The following is a 17,260-nucleotide window of genomic DNA, read 5'->3' as shown; positions in this document are numbered from 1 at the left end:
ACTTGATCAATGTACCGAGCTGCTTTGACACCATTGCCTCTCCCTGGACCGATGTTCTTGAAGACCACAGGGGCGATCCTCTGTGCAAGACCAATTCCACCTGTGGGACCTGTGACAGTGGAGGTGTCTTTTCATCAATCGTCGACGCACGGTGTCCGCACTATGTGTCGCTGGTGTGTCCCCATGGTATGTCGAGCAGTTTCCGCAGCAGTAACAAAGTGATCTTGAAGATGCTGTCGCACAATCTGACGATCCTGACGTTTGGCGGTGACCCTTGGTCTTACACTACATGGTCGGTCATCTGCAGTGTTGGTGGCCTGGTACCGTTGCTGGAGCCTGCATACTGTCCTTACGTGGAGTTTAAATGCATTGGCTACTTGCCGGGCGGTTTGTCTAGCTTGCAATCGTCCAAGGGCTTGGTGTCGCTGATTTCTTGTCAATCTTGGCATGTGGTAGCAATTCAATAACGAATATTATCCGATCTGGGTGGATTTTATAGGGCAAGAAATGGGGGAACTGTAATACCTTTGTATTAATGACACAACTCGAGCTCAATACGAGCCAACTTTACTTCAGCCATGTGACGGTCAGTACCAAAAACTTGGTCCGGCAATCTCAAATCAACAATACATACAAAACTCGAATCTGTAAACGAAACAGGATCCATTACATCCCCTTTTTTCCATAAGCTAAAAATAAAGATAACACTACTTTAAGTGTCACACTGTTAAATGAAATGTCTGTCTCTCTGAGCACAATAACTTTATCACAAATAAAACCATTATTGCAATTTTAGAGTCACTCAGAGAATCGCTGTGGTCTGAAGATTGGTCGACCACTGGATGAGAATGCAATGGGGTTCCTCGATGGAACAAGGCTTTGCGACACATTCATGTCTGGAGGAGTGTCTGGAGACTGTACAGGAACATTCTCTGGAGTAGCATTAGTTGCTCCTTGAGTGGTTCCATCAGGACTTTGGATAATACTGCAGTCGTCAGGAAGATTTTCCTTTGTTGGAATCAGGTTATGCTTGTTCCGTCGGTACTCTGAGCCACCTTGAGTTCTTACTACCAAAGAACGTGGAGTGCTTGCATATTTAGCTGGGATCCAGTCCTTCCCTTGCCTCAATCGCACACTGTCATTCACCTGTATTGGTGGTCTTGGATGAGCTCTCTGATCATAGTAGACTTTCTGGGTCTCTCGTGACTGTGAGATTGCTTGTTTCACTACATCACAGTCAACAACTTCAGGTCTGAGCATTGCACATTGCACCGGTAAGTCACTTCTCAACCTGCGTCCCATCAGCAGTTGCGCTGGTGAGGCGAGTCCATTTATAGGCGTATTCCTATAAGCCAACATTGCCAGATATGGATCTGCATGACTCTGCCTAGACTTTCGTAACAGCTGTTTGAGAGTTTGGACTGTCTTTTCAGCAAGACCATTGGCCTGTGGATACAGTGGTGACGACGTTATGTGTTCAAACTTCCACTTGTCACTAAAGGTCTTAAACTCAGCGCAGGCATACTGTGGCCCATTATCAGAGACAACACGCATAGGCACGCCATGTCGTCCAAAGATGGACTTGATATGTGTGATGACTGTAGAAGCCTTTGTGTTGGTTAACAGGGCTACTTCAAAATACCTGCTGTAGTAGTCTACTACTACTAAATACTCTCTTCCATCCATATGGAATAGATCTGTGGCTACTACTTGCCACGGGAGGGTAGGTACTTCACTGGAGATCATGGGTTCCTTGCAAGGACTTTTCCTGTGCTCTTGACATACTGCACACTGCTCTACTGTTCTCTCAATATCTTTGTTCATACACGGCCAAAAGAGAATCTCTCTAGCTCTTTCTTTCGACTTGGTCATGCCTTGATGACCACTATGAATGCATTGAAGCATTTCAACTCTGAGTTTCGAGGGAATGACTACTTTACTCCCCTTGTACACAATTCCATCAACACAGGAGATTTCCTCTCGAAATGTCCAAAAGTCCTTGACTTGAGCGGAACAGTCTACGTGTGTAGCTGCCCAACCATTTTGCACTGCACTAATCACTGCCTGCAGCTGTTCATCTTCAACTGTAGCGGATTTTATCTCAGACATCTTCCTATCTGAAATAGGTAAGTCTGTTGTCACCATATGAACATATGCGCTAACTTCCTCATCAAATGAGTTCAAGTCTGTCAGCTTTTCTTCTATAAAGTGTCTGGACAGCATATCAGCCACAGGAATGTCTTTTCCTGGAATGTACTTGACAACAACATCATACCTTTGCAGTCTTTGCGCTGACATGACGTCATAGACTTGGATGCAAATGCTACAGGGTGTCCTTCCTGTAACAGAACAGCCCCAACACCATTCTGGGATGCATCCACTTGCAGAACGACTTCTTTCTGGGAATCAAAATATCGCAGAACAGGACCTGGTGATCTTGCGATGAGATCCTTGATCTCTTGGAACGTTTGTTCATGGTTTGGAGTCCAATTCCACTGACTGTCTTACTTAATCAGATCACGCAGGATGTGAGTTCTCTCAGAAAGACAAGGGGAATACTGTGCAAGATAAGTGAACATTCCCAGATAACCTTCAAGCTCCTTCTTGCTTGTTGGAGTTGTCATTGTGCGTACTGCTTCAACTTTATCCGGGTCTGGTTTCATGCCATCAGAGGTAAGTATTTCACCAAAGAATTTCACTTCCTGCGAACACAGTTGAGTCTTGTCTGCATTTAACTTGATACCACTTCCTTTTGCAGTCTCAAGAGTGTCCATGAGGTTCTTGTTATGTTCCTCAATGGTTCTGCCACTGATGAGAATATCATCTACTATTGGGTGAGTATAGTTCAGTTTTTCGAAGATTTTGTCCATGCGCTTTTGGAACACTTCACTGGCACTTTTAATTCCAAATGGAAGACGTAAGAACCTATATCTACCACATGGAGTGTTGAACGTGGTTAACATGGAGGAGTCGTGGTCAAGTTGTACTTGCCAGTATGACGATTTCGCATCTAGAACTGTGAAGTACTTGTGGTCAGCAATCTTTGAGGTCACATCTTGTATCGTGGGCATTCTGTAGTGCTCACGTTGTATCGCCTTATTTAGGTCAGCTGGGTCAAGGCACAACCTAATTTCACCACTGGCTTTAGGGACGACCACCATAGAATTTACCCTCTCAGTGGGCTCTTCCACTTTCATGATCACTCCCAAGTCCTCCATTCGCTGAAGTTCCACTTGAACTTTCTCATGTAGGGCAATCGGAACTTTCCGTGGAGCATGTACTACTGGTTTCACTTCTGGGTCAAGCTGAATACTGTACTTGTCTTCAAGACATCCTAAGCCTTGGAAGATATCTGGAAACATCCTGAGTATTTTCTCAGAACTACTTGCATCAGTAATCAGGCGTTCAATGTTCAACAGGACTTTTATCAGGTTTAAGTCCTCACAGGCTCGAAGTCCTAACACTGAGGGTGCCTCTTCTTGCACTATATAGAACTTTAGGCGTACAGACACATTTCTGTAACTACAATCCAGGTAAGTCATACCTGCAATTTTCAACCACTTCTGTCCATAGCCGTAAAGCCTTGTGTCCGGTTTCTCAAGAGGACCTGCAAACTTGCAGACTTTTAGAAAGTCTCTCTCTGACATAGCATTAACTTGTGCTCCTGTATCTATCTTCATAGCTACTATGAACTTCTTGTTCACTAGGATATCTGCATATTGTTCTGAATAGTCTTCACCACTTTCACCCTTTCTATCCTCTATTGTCCCAATAAAGAGTTCATCAGTCTCTAAACTGTGGACTTTTGAGTTGCTTTGACCTTGTTTCCATCTTCCGGACCCTCTTGAGTTCTGTGTTTTAGGTGGATTCCTCGCTACTGTTCTGGACCTACAAACTGATGCATAATGTCCAAATTTGTGACACTTCAAACACTCAGCACTTCTTGCAGGACACATGTCATTCTTTGAATGTGATTTTCCACATCTTTCACACATATCACTACTTGTTTTCACACTAGCCTGTGCACTTGCTGATCGCTTCTGACTACTGTCCCCTAACTTTCTCTGATGAGTATAACCACCACTTCTCTTCTGAATGCTACAAACTGCCTCTGACTGAATTTCTTTCATCTGTTTTTTACTCACTTCAAAACTTCTCGCTATTTCAAGGGCCTTATTTACTGTCAAATCTGCTTCTTGTAACAGTCTTTCTTGTACTTGTTTGTTACTCGTTCCACAAACTATTCTATCACGAACCATGTCATCAGCAATCGCACCAAAGGCACAATCTTTCGCGAGGGTTTTGATTTCTGTCACATATGAATCCACTGTCTCATTTTGGCCCTGAACACGTGTATTAAAGCGAAAGCGCATGATTGTCACATTCGTTTTAGGAATACAATAGTTTTCAAATTTTGTGTACAGAGGTTGCAATTTATCCTTTTCTTCATTTGTCAATGTCCAAGTATTAAATACATCTCGGCCCTCCTGACCAATGTACAACAGAAAATAGCTACACTTTTCCTTTTAATCTTTCGCCGCTAGTGGTCCACTGAACAGCAATTCTATCGTCTGTTTCCACTTTTTCCAACTTTCTGCCACATTAGCGGCATCGAAATTCATGGGCGAAATGTCAATTCGACCTGCCATGACTTCTGACACCATGTAATACCTCTGTATTAATGACACAACTCGAGCTCAATACGAGCCAACTTTACTTCAGCCATGTGACGGTCAGTACCAAAAACTTGGTCCGGCAATCTCAAATCAACAATACATACAAAACTCGAATCTGTAAACGAAACAGGATCCATTACAGGAACGCTTGTGCATTTCAATTTGCACGGAACTCACGTGCATTGGGTAACCATTGCCGTTGCCGTGATGCATTTGGGCGATTGGTTTTATTGTCATCTGCTTTGTTTTTCTATCATCAAATTTCATTTTTACGAACAAGGTGATGTTAAATTTTAGACACTTAGACAAAAATTACCCAGATATTTAAATGACAAATTTTCATGCAATGTTACTTGGGGTGACGTTTCTCTTGCGGTTCAGTATAATTATCTAAATGATGTTTTGTAGCAGGTTATAGAATGATGCGGCATATGCTTACTGGACGGCTAATATTGACAATAGCATTGGTAGCAATGTGAGCACAATTTTGATTTTTTGTTATTGTTACAATCGTTAATATAGAACCTTCGTAATAATTGTAGTCTACATTTATCAATGTAACCATTCATTGACCACATTCCCAAGTAAGAAATAGACGAATCGGTTGGATGTCTTTTACCAAACCCTTGTGTATGGCGAGAAAATTAGCGTTGTGTACAATCAACCATTTCAAGTTCTTTACCGTATAAGGCTGGTAACAAGTCACATCCATAAAAGCTTGTACATCATTCTTTTCAACATATTGACACACGCAACTGGGTGCAGATTAAAGTTTTCGTCATAATCATCAGAGTGGTGAGGTTTTGCCAATTCTGAATGTAGTAGCGGTAGTTGTCGGGGTGGTAAACACAACAAACGGCTACAGGGTGTGAGCTGATGGCTGTTTATTCTCTTAGAAGAGAATGGTGAATAAATACGGCCTGCAACAATGTATAAATAATAATACATACTGCATACAAGACATAGAACATTGACATTGATATAATATACATAATGGCCTTACATCTAAGGGACATTCAATTAGCAAGAAACCAATGTTACTCATGTAGGAAGTAACCTGTACAATGATATATATATTATATCTGCTTATGACTCTATAATCAGTTTAAACTAAACATAAACCATGTCTACTGTCATAACACTAGACAAGTACAATACTACATGATAATTACAAAGATATACGTCAGCATATATATAGATACATACATTTATACATTCATGAGTAACACATAAACAATACATACCAGACTGGTGAAACCTGTGCCGTGTCACCAAAGCTTCTAAGATAGTGCCAGTTACATCTGCATTGACAAGGTATAAACTAATGCAGATACTATTTACACTTTAATTATACACAACACGTAAGTAAAATAGGTATTTAAAATAAGGATTGATCAAATTACTTAAATAATGCACTTTCACACATACGCATACATTCTTATACACAATTAACACAATTACCTTAATGTGATATGAGGTATAGAATTACTACAGTTTATTTAGGGTTTAGTTTTATTTAGTTAATGTTCAAGTTAAAATGATAATAGCCTAGGATATATTAGCTATTTATCAATTAAAGAAACTGCTTTATAATACTTTATCATATAAAATAATCATGATCAGAATACACTAACTGTGGATTCAATACACAACCTGATTAGCAATAAACCAAGCACAACTTATTTCTAACTTTAAGAATTAGAAATACACAAATACATATAAGGTATCACACAAGAAATATACTATGACTAACCTTCAAATCCATGAAATAATCACATCTATTCGATCCATGAATACAAGATCCATTCAAAATATATACAAAATGACTATGGAGTACATATGTCAAGTGTAATCTGGCAACTGCCTCAGATAACAAGCAAACAAAGGTATACCTGTGGTCAGCTGTGAGTGACCACAGAGAACAATAGAGTACTCTATGCGCGGGGTGGGATACTAAGTGCTGTGGGTGAAAAGCATGCAGTGGTATGGTTAGTCAAGGCTGGATAAATAATAGACTGAATGAAACAGATAAGCTGTGGTATTAATGTTTAAACTGAAATAAAATTATATGGCAAAAGTAAGACAGGTAAATAAACTCTGTACTACTTAATTCAAATATGAAATAGAATGTGTATAAAACTATAGCTAAAATAGAATTAAAACCTAACTTGTATGTACAAAATATTACTCTGCCACATACTTCCCCCTCCACACAAATGACGTCCCGTCATTTGCCGGGTTTATCCAGTAGGGATACAATCATTTGTGACATGGCTCCACCAAGTTGCTGGAAGACTCCAACCTCTGCCAGTTGCTCTAGGAGTTTGGCCTTTCGTCTCCAATCCTCTGCAGTAGCCTGGTTCATGACATAGTCCCCTGAGCGCTGCCATTCCGGTGGTCTTCTCTGTCGGGTAGAGGTTCTTGGTGGTGGTTTTGATTTTGGTCGGACATCAGGTGTCAAAGAGGTGGGAGCTCCTCTAGGTAAGTCTGGTTCCTGATCCTGTTCTTCAGTTCTTACATCTCCAGCATCAACTTCTGTACTGAGGGGATCTCCGTCCTGCAGTGTATGGCCGTCACCATCAGAAGTTGCACTGTCTACCCCTCCAGTCGTCGGGTCGTCACCTTCAGACTGTGAGATAGCGCCATCTTCCATAAAATCTTCACTGATGATTGTGATGTCATCAGCCACTATGGGTACTCCAGCTGTCAAGCTCTCTGTACTAACCGACTTGATTTCATCCTGGTCCGACACTTCTGTTGTCTCCTTGGCTGGCAATGTTTGTCCTTTCCTGCGACGTGGTCTCGGAGTTGGAATTGGTCTGGCTGGCTTGTCTGGCTCATCTGTCCTTGGCAAAGATCCTATAGGAAGGAGGTGATTCCTGTGCAGAGTACGTGTTCTGCCTTCTCCGTTTTCCTTCTGCACAACAAACACTGGAATGCCCATGTTTGGCTGAGAAGTAACGATGTAAGGGTCCTCCTCCCATTTGTCCGAAAGCTTATGCTTGCCTTCAAAGGCTAGAATCTTGACAAGGACTCTCTCTCCGGGTTGCACAATAGCACCTCTGATCTTCAAGTCATAGCCTGCTTTCTGTTGACCTTGGGCTGTTCTTGATGCTTTAGAAGCAATCTTGTAAGACTGTTCTAGTCGCTGTCTAAGGGCTTCAGCATAAGATGTAAGAGTGTGCTTGTCCCTGGTCGTTTCGATTCCAAATGCAAGATCAATAGGTAGGCGAGGCTCTCTTCCATACATCAAGTAGAAAGGAGTGTAGCCAGTCGACTCGTGCCTGGTAGCATTGTAGGCATGAACTAAGGGTCTCACGTGTGATTTCCAATCCTTCTTCTGACTTGGCTGCAGAGTACCAAGCATGTCAAGCAGTGTCCGGTTAAACCTTTCTGTCATGCCATTCCCCATTGGATGGTACGGTGTGGTCCTTGACTTAGATAGGCCTAGAATGTCACAAACCTCCTTCATAAGTCTACTTTCAAAGTTTGCACCCTGGTCACTGTGGATCCGCATGGGCATCCCATAATGCATAACAAAATTGTTGTAGAACGCCTCTGCTGTTGTCTTGGCAGTTAAGTTCCGAGTAGGTATTGCCTGGGCGTATCGTGTGAAGTGGTCAGTTATCACAAGCAGATGTTGGTATCCTCCCTTTGAAGTCTCCAGAGTAAGGAAGTCCATACAGACTAATTCCAAAGGCTGGGTACTTGTGATACTAACGAGAGGAGCACGTGCATTTGTTGGTGTCTTCCTTTTCAAACATCTGTTGCAATTCCTGATCCAGTCTTCTGTGTCAGCTTGCATCCCTGGCCAATAGAACCTGTCACGTAGGAGTGATAGTGTTCGGTCACGTCCTGGATGTCCAATCTCGTTGTGCAAGCCTTGTAATGCATCAGAGATAAATCGGGATGGCAACACCAGCTGATACTTTGTCTCTCCTTCAGACTTGATCTGGCGATATAGAATCCCACGCTGGAGAGTGAGGTTGTCGAAGCATCGATGTAATGATGTGTCAGCGGGGGTATGCGGATAGTCTTGTCTCCTGGGTTTCCTCTTGGCTCTTACTGCTTGGATCCATGGGTACAGGGTTGCGTCAGCAGCCTGTGTCATACGCCAATCCCGGTCTGTCATTCCTTGCAGATCCTTCCCTTCTTGGTGCAATTCCTCATCAACTGCAGCTGTAGAAAGGCACAAAGACTCTACGTATGGCTGAGTGTGTAGAACTCCACAAATGGCTTTCACAGATTCCATGGAAAGTTGTTCTGTGGGGGCGTTGCTACTTAGTTCCGGAAGCCTTGACAAGGTGTCCGCGTCTGTATTCTTCAATCCTGGCCGGTACTGAACATCAAAGTCATATGCTGCAAGGGCTGCCAACCACCTGTGACCTGTGGCATCCAACTTTGCACTGGTGAGCACGTATGTCAAGGGGTTGTTGTCTGTGAGAACTGTAAACTTTGCTCCATACAGGTAGTCATGGAATTTCTCACAAACCGCCCACTTGAGTGCAAGGAATTCCAAACGATGAGCTGAATAGTTTGCTTCTGACTTGGTGAGTGCTCTACTGGCATAGCTGATGACTCTCTTCACACCATCCTGTTCCTGATATAATACTGCACCAAGTCCTTGACCGCTGGCATCGGTGTGGAGCTCAAATGGTGTTCCATAGTTTGGATATCCAAGGATGGGTGGTGAAGCTAGCAGTGTCTTCAGTTTCTCAAAGGCGTGTTCTTGTTCAGCTCCCCAAGTCCAAGGCTGTTCCATTACCTTCTTCTTGGACTTTCCAGATTTACCATGGGGCATCAGTGATGACAGAGGCTTAGCAATCTTGGCAAAGTCCTTAACAAACTTGCGGTAATATCCGGCGAAACCGAGGAACTTTCTGACATCACTTGGGTTGGTTGGTTGAGGCCAGTTCAATATCTTGTCCACTTTATCAGGATCAGTTGTAATTCCTTCTTCAGTCACCACATGGCCAAGGAACTTGATTTTCTTCTTGAAGAAGGAACACTTCTCTGGAGATAATTTAAGACCTGTATCTCTGATCCTCTGGAATACTTGACTGAGCCTGATGAGATGTTCGCTGACTGACTGGGAGTAGACGATGATGTCATCCAAGTAGATGAGACATATCTTCAAGTGAAGACCTTCAAAACATTCATTCATAAGCCGTTGGTATGTCGCTGGGCTGTTACATAATCCGAAGGGCATACGGTTGTATTCGTAAAATCCCAAGGGTCCAACGGTGAAGGCTGTTCTTTCCTTGTGTGTTTCCTCTATCTCTACTTGGTGATAACCACTCTTCCTGTCCAAGGTACTGTAAAGTCTTGTTCCTGAGAGGGCTTCGAACATCTCTTCTATCCTCGGAATTGCGTAGTTGTCTCGGATCGTCTTCTGGTTCAGTTGTCGAAAATCTACACATAGCCTTAATTTTCCTGACTTCTTGCGCACAAGCACAACATTGGATGACCATGGAGAGTGAGAACGTCTTATGACACCAGCAAGGAGTAGATGATGCAAGTGATCCTTAACTTCCTGATACATGGCTGGTGGGACTCGACGATGTCGCTGTTTAAATGGCGTGTCATCTACTAAGTCGATCCTATGTTGCACTGAAGAAGTGTGACCAACATCTGTGTCTCCTGTTGAAAAGATGTCGATGTAGTCGGAAATAACTTGTTTCCCTTGTTGAAGTTCCTTGTCTGTTACACTGGCTTCCTTAAAGTCCATAAGATTCATAATATCTGTGTCCTTACTTGGAGTAAAAAGATGAATCTCGGGTACATCTTCTGTGCTAACAACTTGTAGTTCGCATAAGAGAGCACGACTTGGAATGGAAACAGAACGAGTTGTGAGGTTTGATACATGTATGTCCACAAACATCTTCTGTCCTCTTCCATCATATGATACTAAAGTTGGTTCAATGTCAAGGTCGTCTGGGATGACTGATCCTCTTGTAGGCTGAATAATGGCGCAAGTGGATCTGTAAGGTAGGGGCTGTATCACATGTCCACGAATAACAATTTCAGAATTAGCTGGAATTATCTTGCGACCTGGCTCTGAACTTCTAATTCGTCCTATGGAATAATTGTTCTTGACAAGTTCTCTCTCCTGAAGGGACATGGAACGAAGAGCCAAATACCAAGGAGTATGGAGGTCTGCTTTCTGAAGGAATCTTTCCCCGAACTCCTCCTTGCACTGGAGCATGTAGACAGAGAGAACGTTGGTACCTAGAGTAATTGGAACTGTCTGGTTGTAACAACTGTCAGGAACTACAAGAAGTAAACATCGGACTTTGGATAGAGCACTTCCTGTTCCCTGAATGTCCACAACAATGTATCCACTATACTGTAAAAACTCTCCATCTGCACACTCGATGTTAAGGATGTGTTTAAGTGGCTCAATAGGAATCTCACTGAAATTCTGTTGGTAGTAAGACTCGGAAATAGAAGAAATGGTCGCTCCTGTGTCAAGTAAAGCCCTGGAACTAACACCATTGACCATGATATTAGTCTCAGTAGGCTTACCAACTAATTCTGCAACCAACTGCTGTTGACTGCTGACATGCTGTGTGTCTAGGCCCATGGTCCGCCTCTCCCCATAGGCCGATTGAAGTTTAAAGGACCATTGTCTATCCTGGCTCTACATCCTCTCCTAATGTGTCCAGGTTGTCCGCATCGGTAACAAACCGGAATATCAGAAAAGGTCTGTGGTCCTTGGAATCTATGTTGGCCACCACGTCCAAACTGCGGATTTTCTCTAGGCTGTTGTGGACGTATCCACTGTCTAGGTGGTATCTGCCATGATTGACCTTGACCTTGGTTATACCTTGCTGCTCCTGTGTTTGCCTGTGAAGAGTCTGATTCCTTGGCGTCCTTATTCTGTTTCTTGAGAGCAGCAATCTCTGTTGACATGGACTTCAGGATTCCCCGGATTTCTTTAAGCTCTGAATCCTGAGTGAATGTGGCCTTACTGGTGGCATCAGGCCTCTTCTTAGACACTGGGTTCCTCTCCTTTAAGTCGGCTTCCACCTGCCTGAGGTAACGAAGAAAGTCTTCAAATGGTCCACCTTGATCAAACTTGTGACTTGTGAGGTCCCTCAGTTGTGATCTAAGTCCAGTCCACAAGGTAGTCCTTAGTAAATCTTCTGTTTGTCCAGGCTGTACTTTTCCAAGTGTGACTCCTTGGCTCAAAATATCCTCTAGTCGGCATGACCACTCTGCTACACTTTCTTCATCCCCTTGCTTGGCTGTGTAGAACTGTGACATAATGTTGTGTTCCGTGTGAACATCACCAAACACGCTAGCAAGCTTGGAGATGATTGTCTTCAATGGGGCATCCTTGTCTACATGCATAGCCACTCTAGCAGCTCTACCACGTAACGAGCGCCGAACAGCTTCAGCAACGATCTTTGAAGAGTAACGAGTAGACATACAAGTATACTCGTGTCTCCATTGATCGAAATCGGCATCCCCCTTCCTGTCACCAGAAAAGTATGGAAGCTGTGGAGTGTGGGCCAGGGTGACAGTAGTAGGCACGAAAGAACCTTCTGAACCTGCTTGTGCTTGACCATGTTGACCATGTTCCTGCTTTACCTGACCGACTTCGGATATCCACTTCAACAAGTCTTCTGGTGTGTCAGCTTTAGGGTGAAGTTTTAGTTTTTGAAAAGAAGAAATTAATTTCTGCACCTCTTCCTCAGAAAGTCCTCCTTCTGCCATTGTGACGTGTGGGCGAAATGCAAAGTGAAAAACAAAACAAAAAAACAAAAGGCTGAAAGAGACTTAAATAAACTAACCAAAAAAATTGGGATGTGTGATCTTGGAGTGCAATGTAATCACACAGGAGAGAAACTACACAGTTAGCTAAATGAATGTGCTTAACTGCACACACGTAAAATCAAAGTACAATGATGTCACGCAGTGTAGGAATTCTACGATAATATACCCATTACATGTGTATTATAAGAAATAATTGGCAAGGTCAATGGAATTGCTATGTAATCTAAGTATGTTGATAAGTAGTGCACAGGTACCCCACAAGCTACTTACTAAAGCTTGTCTTCAGTACATGCTTATGATGACTTACCACATCACGTAATACTATCTAAGTATTAGAATGCAATGTGCATCAGTGCAGAGTGTACTATTGCGCGCGCAGATATTGGGTCAAGTATAAACAACTGATTCTACATGATTAAGCAAAGACAATGACCCTTAGTTGCACGATGTAGAACACTGAATGTAACCGAGTACAAAACTAAGTGAACACCAAGTGCAAACCAACACCAAAGACAACACTAGAAAAGCAAGCAACAATTCCCTGAGTGTAGCAAACTAGCAAGACAACAACTGCTAATGAACTACATGTAGTGAGCTAACCTCAAAATGAACCTATCACTCTATTTAGGAATTAAAGTAATAGCTATATGATTTATGTTAGTTAAGTAGTTGATTTTACTAACTACCTAGCCACAAACACACACAGACCAATCATACAGTGCTTAGATACCAAACAAAAATACATGAAGCATAAGACTGGCATGAATAATAGGTATGGTCGGAGCGCTCCTGAAAATGGCCATAGTATAATACATGTATATTGCAAACAACATATGCATAAACACACAGATTATAGGACAGATTTTAATCATACACATCCAACACAAATATAGCATGAATCATACATATAATTCATTGCATGGCAAAACATGTAAGTGAGAAGTCATTCCGGAAGACAACATGTCAAATATGTCACATGACAAGTACAGCATAGCATTGCCATCACTATGGTATACAAAAGAACACAGAAATACGACATGGTATTCACAAGAGATAAGTGAAGCAATATCCAGAAGTTTCACACACTCGCAGTTGTCAGTTCAACTCGGCTGTGTGTAAAAAGTTTATGATGATAAATTGTCAATTACTTTCACTGCTGGATCCAGGTTAATATACACACAAAGTGTCACAATTATCACAAGCGTAGAGTGTCATGATCATGATCAATTCAGAAATGCTCAACGTTGAGTAAGAGTATATATGATTACAACAATAATAATGTTCAATGTCTCATCAATACTCAAGTCACATGTAATCACATATCTACCGGTCTTGTGTCAACACACATCGCAGATCACATGATGTCATAATGGCGGAACGATCCTCAAGTGTGACGTCACATAACGCCGTGGTTGGTCTCATGTGTACATCAGTTTCCTCATGGTCCCATCAAATCCTCACTGGGGGCTCCAATGTAGTAGCGGTAGTTGTCGGGGTGGTAAACACAACAAACGGCTACAGGGTGTGAGCTGATGGCTGTTTATTCTCTTAGAAGAGAATGGTGAATAAATACGGCCTGCAACAATGTATAAATAATAATACATACTGCATACAAGACATAGAACCTTGACATTGATATAATATACATAATGGCCTTACATCTAAGGGACATTCAATTAGCAAGAAACCAATGTTACTCATGTAGGAAGTAACCTGTACAATGATATATATATTATATCTGCTTATGACTCTATAATCAGTTTAAACTAAACATAAACCATGTCTACTGTCATAACACTAGACAAGTACAATACTACATGATAATTACAAAGATATACGTCAGCATATATATAGATACATACATTTATACATTCATGAGTAACACATAAACAATACATACCAGACTGGTGAAACCTGTGCCGTGTCACCAAAGCTTCTAAGATAGTGCCAGTTACATCTGCATTGACAAGGTATAAACTAATGCAGATACTATTTACACTTTAATTATACACAACACGTAAGTAAAATAGGTATTTAAAATAAGGATTGATCAAATTACTTAAATAATGCACTTTCACACATACGCATACATTCTTATACACAATTAACACAATTACCTTAATGTGATATGAGGTATAGAATTACTACAGTTTATTTAGGGTTTAGTTTTATTTAGTTAATGTTCAAGTTAAAATGATAATAGCCTAGGATATATTAGCTATTTATCAATTAAAGAAACTGCTTTATAATACTTTATCATATAAAATAATCATGATCAGAATACACTAACTGTGGATTCAATACACAACCTGATTAGCAATAAACCAAGCACAACTTATTTCTAACTTTAAGAATTAGAAATACACAAATACATATAAGGTATCACACAAGAAATATACTATGACTAACCTTCAAATCCATGAAATAATCACATCTATTCGATCCATGAATACAAGATCCATTCAAAATATATACAAAATGACTATGGAGTACATATGTCAAGTGTAATCTGGCAACTGCCTCAGATAACAAGCAAACAAAGGTATACCTGTGGTCAGCTGTGAGTGACCACAGAGAACAATAGAGTACTCTATGCGCGGGGTGGGATACTAAGTGCTGTGGGTGAAAAGCATGCAGTGGTATGGTTAGTCAAGGCTGGATAAATAATAGACTGAATGAAACAGATAAGCTGTGGTATTAATGTTTAAACTGAAATAAAATTATATGGCAAAAGTAAGACAGGTAAATAAACTCTGTACTACTTAATTCAAATATGAAATAGAATGTGTATAAAACTATAGCTAAAATAGAATTAAAACCTAACTTGTATGTACAAAATATTACTCTGCCACATGAATAATAGTCACCCCACAGTTTACATATACTGAACAACAAAAAATCCTGTGACATTGAATAAGATTTAATATGCAAAGTTATGTTTTTTACCAAATCTGAAACAATTTTGGTTTGCAACAGATAAAAGATTCCTGTAAGTGTTCAAATGCTTTAAATTGCCATACTTACTTCAGAAAATGCGTGATTTTATAAAAATCATGAACATGCCAAAATGTCAATTTACAAATCAATAGCGTGTGTGTCCACCTCTGGTTGCGATGCAAGCAACACATCTTCGTCTCATGGAATCGACCCGGCGTCGCACAAAGTCCTGTGGGATATCTGTCCATATCTGCTGAAGCATATTTCGAAGTTCCTGGACTGTCTGTGGAACACGTGGTTGCCGTCGAAGGCGCCGCCGATCCTGAACAAGTCGAGCAATATGAGGCCGGGCGTTGTCATGTTGAAAGGTAATGCCTGGGCCATGACGACGCAAAAAACGGTAGAACAACAGGGCCGATGATCTCGTCGCGGTAGCGCTGTCGACTGAGATTTCCCTCTACCACTATCAAACGAGTCCTCTGTCTTGCTGTAATCCCACCCCATACCATAACGCGGCCGCACCCGAACCGTTCTTATTCCATGACAAAATGATTGACGTAACGTTCACCTCGACGTCGGTACACTCGAATCCGTCTATCGCTGTGGCTGAGGTGAAAACGAGACTCGTCAGTGAAGCAAGACTGAATGAGGGACATAGTGCAGAATATATATAGTAGGTGGAGGATTAACAGTAGAAGATTAACAGTAACAACAATAGTATACATGAGTGGGATAACATTGGTAGGTGTTGACAACAAAGGGATGATGCTGTCACAACACGATGGACAGAGAACACATAGGTGGAAGCCAATAGGGACATGAAGCCAATAAACTATGTCCCTCATTCAGTCTTGCTTGACAACGGTATAAGGATCTATACCGAAACGTCGCTTTTCTCAGTATTAAAGAAGTTGTTATCCATAAAAATTGTGTCTACCTTGTCATCCGTCAACTTCTAAGTAATGCCTATCAAACGATTTATAATTCGTATGTTGTGTGCCACTTTAGAACATGTGTTTTTTCCACATTGGGGCGAGTTTGATGAGTACATTGTAAGCAGACAAGGCCAGGCAAGTGGTCCTAAGTATCGTACTGACATTATGCTACAGTGGATGATGCAGTTACTCATGTTGGATGGTATGAGGGCATAGTCAATAAGTGATGTATTAACATTGTCTTTCCTTCTGTACGTATATCCGGGACCTGTGTTGCATAAGTTATGAGTTACACTAACTAGGTGCCTATGATCTATTACCTTTTAAAGCAGTTTATCACGAGGAGACATGTTTATTCTGTGAATATCAGAATTCAAATAACTTGATATGACAGTGTCACCGTTGGCACTTAAAGTATCATACATGTCAATGAGTTCACCTAATACGTTAACACTGAATGTAAGACGTTAGTTGAGGGAAGACGGCAACATATAACGAAGACATCATTATAACCCTAAGCATTAATAGTAGCAGCTACAAAAAAAACGAGAGTTAGTTTGTTGCGACTAAGCACTCCACATGGATGTATCATTACATAGAATAGCCGTGCGACCAGAGCCTCTAGCCGAACGTTATTGTGAATTGTATGAATAGATAATAAGTAAAAAATCTGACAAATCATTAAATATATAATCACAATTTGGCGAAAGTCAATGTTCCTGAATAGCCAGTGTGTCCACTGAGTTTGGATTTACACTATTTTGTATCATGTATACCATATAATAGACAATGTGCATTCCATGTACGAAGACTAAGAGTCATAACTGAAGACACAAGGGACATGATTGAGTAGGACACTGGGTTCAGCATTATTGCGCGTTTTCTACTGACGTCGTTGGTGATCATCACTGTATTTGGGGACCGCCTCCGTGG

The 17,260-nt window shown here is 41.4% G+C and overlaps 1 protein-coding gene and 2 long non-coding RNA genes across 3 annotated transcripts; all 3 read right to left on the bottom strand.

Moving 5' to 3' along the window:
* Positions 1-798: 798 nt before the first annotated feature.
* LOC124131730 (uncharacterized protein K02A2.6-like) lies at positions 799-4,130 on the bottom strand. Its single transcript, XM_048403890.1, has 3 exons — positions 2,591-4,130; positions 2,276-2,458; positions 799-2,117 (listed from the first exon to the last, which is right to left on the bottom strand). Exons 1-3 carry the CDS (start codon positions 4,128-4,130, stop codon positions 799-801), a joined length of 3,042 nt encoding a protein of 1,013 aa, XP_048259847.1.
* A 1,413-nt stretch (positions 4,131-5,543) lies between these two features.
* Positions 5,544-6,730, bottom strand: LOC125378227. Its single transcript, XR_007220111.1, has 2 exons — positions 5,921-6,730; positions 5,544-5,596 (listed from the first exon to the last, which is right to left on the bottom strand). It is a non-coding gene; the product is annotated as an uncharacterized LOC125378227 (long non-coding RNA).
* Positions 6,731-13,305: 6,575 nt separating this feature from the next.
* LOC125378226 lies at positions 13,306-15,165 on the bottom strand. Its single transcript, XR_007220110.1, has 2 exons — positions 14,356-15,165; positions 13,306-14,031 (listed from the first exon to the last, which is right to left on the bottom strand). It is a non-coding gene; the product is annotated as an uncharacterized LOC125378226 (long non-coding RNA).
* Positions 15,166-17,260: the final 2,095 nt, after the last annotated feature.

Source organism: Haliotis rufescens, unplaced genomic scaffold (assembly GCF_023055435.1).
Source record: "Haliotis rufescens isolate VD_foot unplaced genomic scaffold, xgHalRufe1.0.p SCAF_1, whole genome shotgun sequence".
In the NCBI taxonomy this organism is placed as follows: Eukaryota; Metazoa; Mollusca; class Gastropoda; order Lepetellida; family Haliotidae; genus Haliotis; species Haliotis rufescens.
The sequence above is the reverse complement of the archived record's forward strand: the minus strand, read 5'-3'. Positions and strand labels throughout refer to the sequence as shown.

Coding starts and splice junctions, on each gene's coding strand:
- LOC124131730 (XM_048403890.1), bottom strand. CDS start 4,130: ATGAAAGAAATTCAGTCAGAGGCAGTTTGTAGCATTCAGAAGAGAAGT. Junction 2,459..2,590: donor AAGCAAGAAGGAGCTTGAAG/GTTATCTGGGAA, acceptor AAACGTTCCAAG/AGATCAAGGATCTCATCGCA. Junction 2,118..2,275: donor TCAGCGCAAAGACTGCAAAG/GTATGATGTTGT, acceptor TACCTATTTCAG/ATAGGAAGATGTCTGAGATA.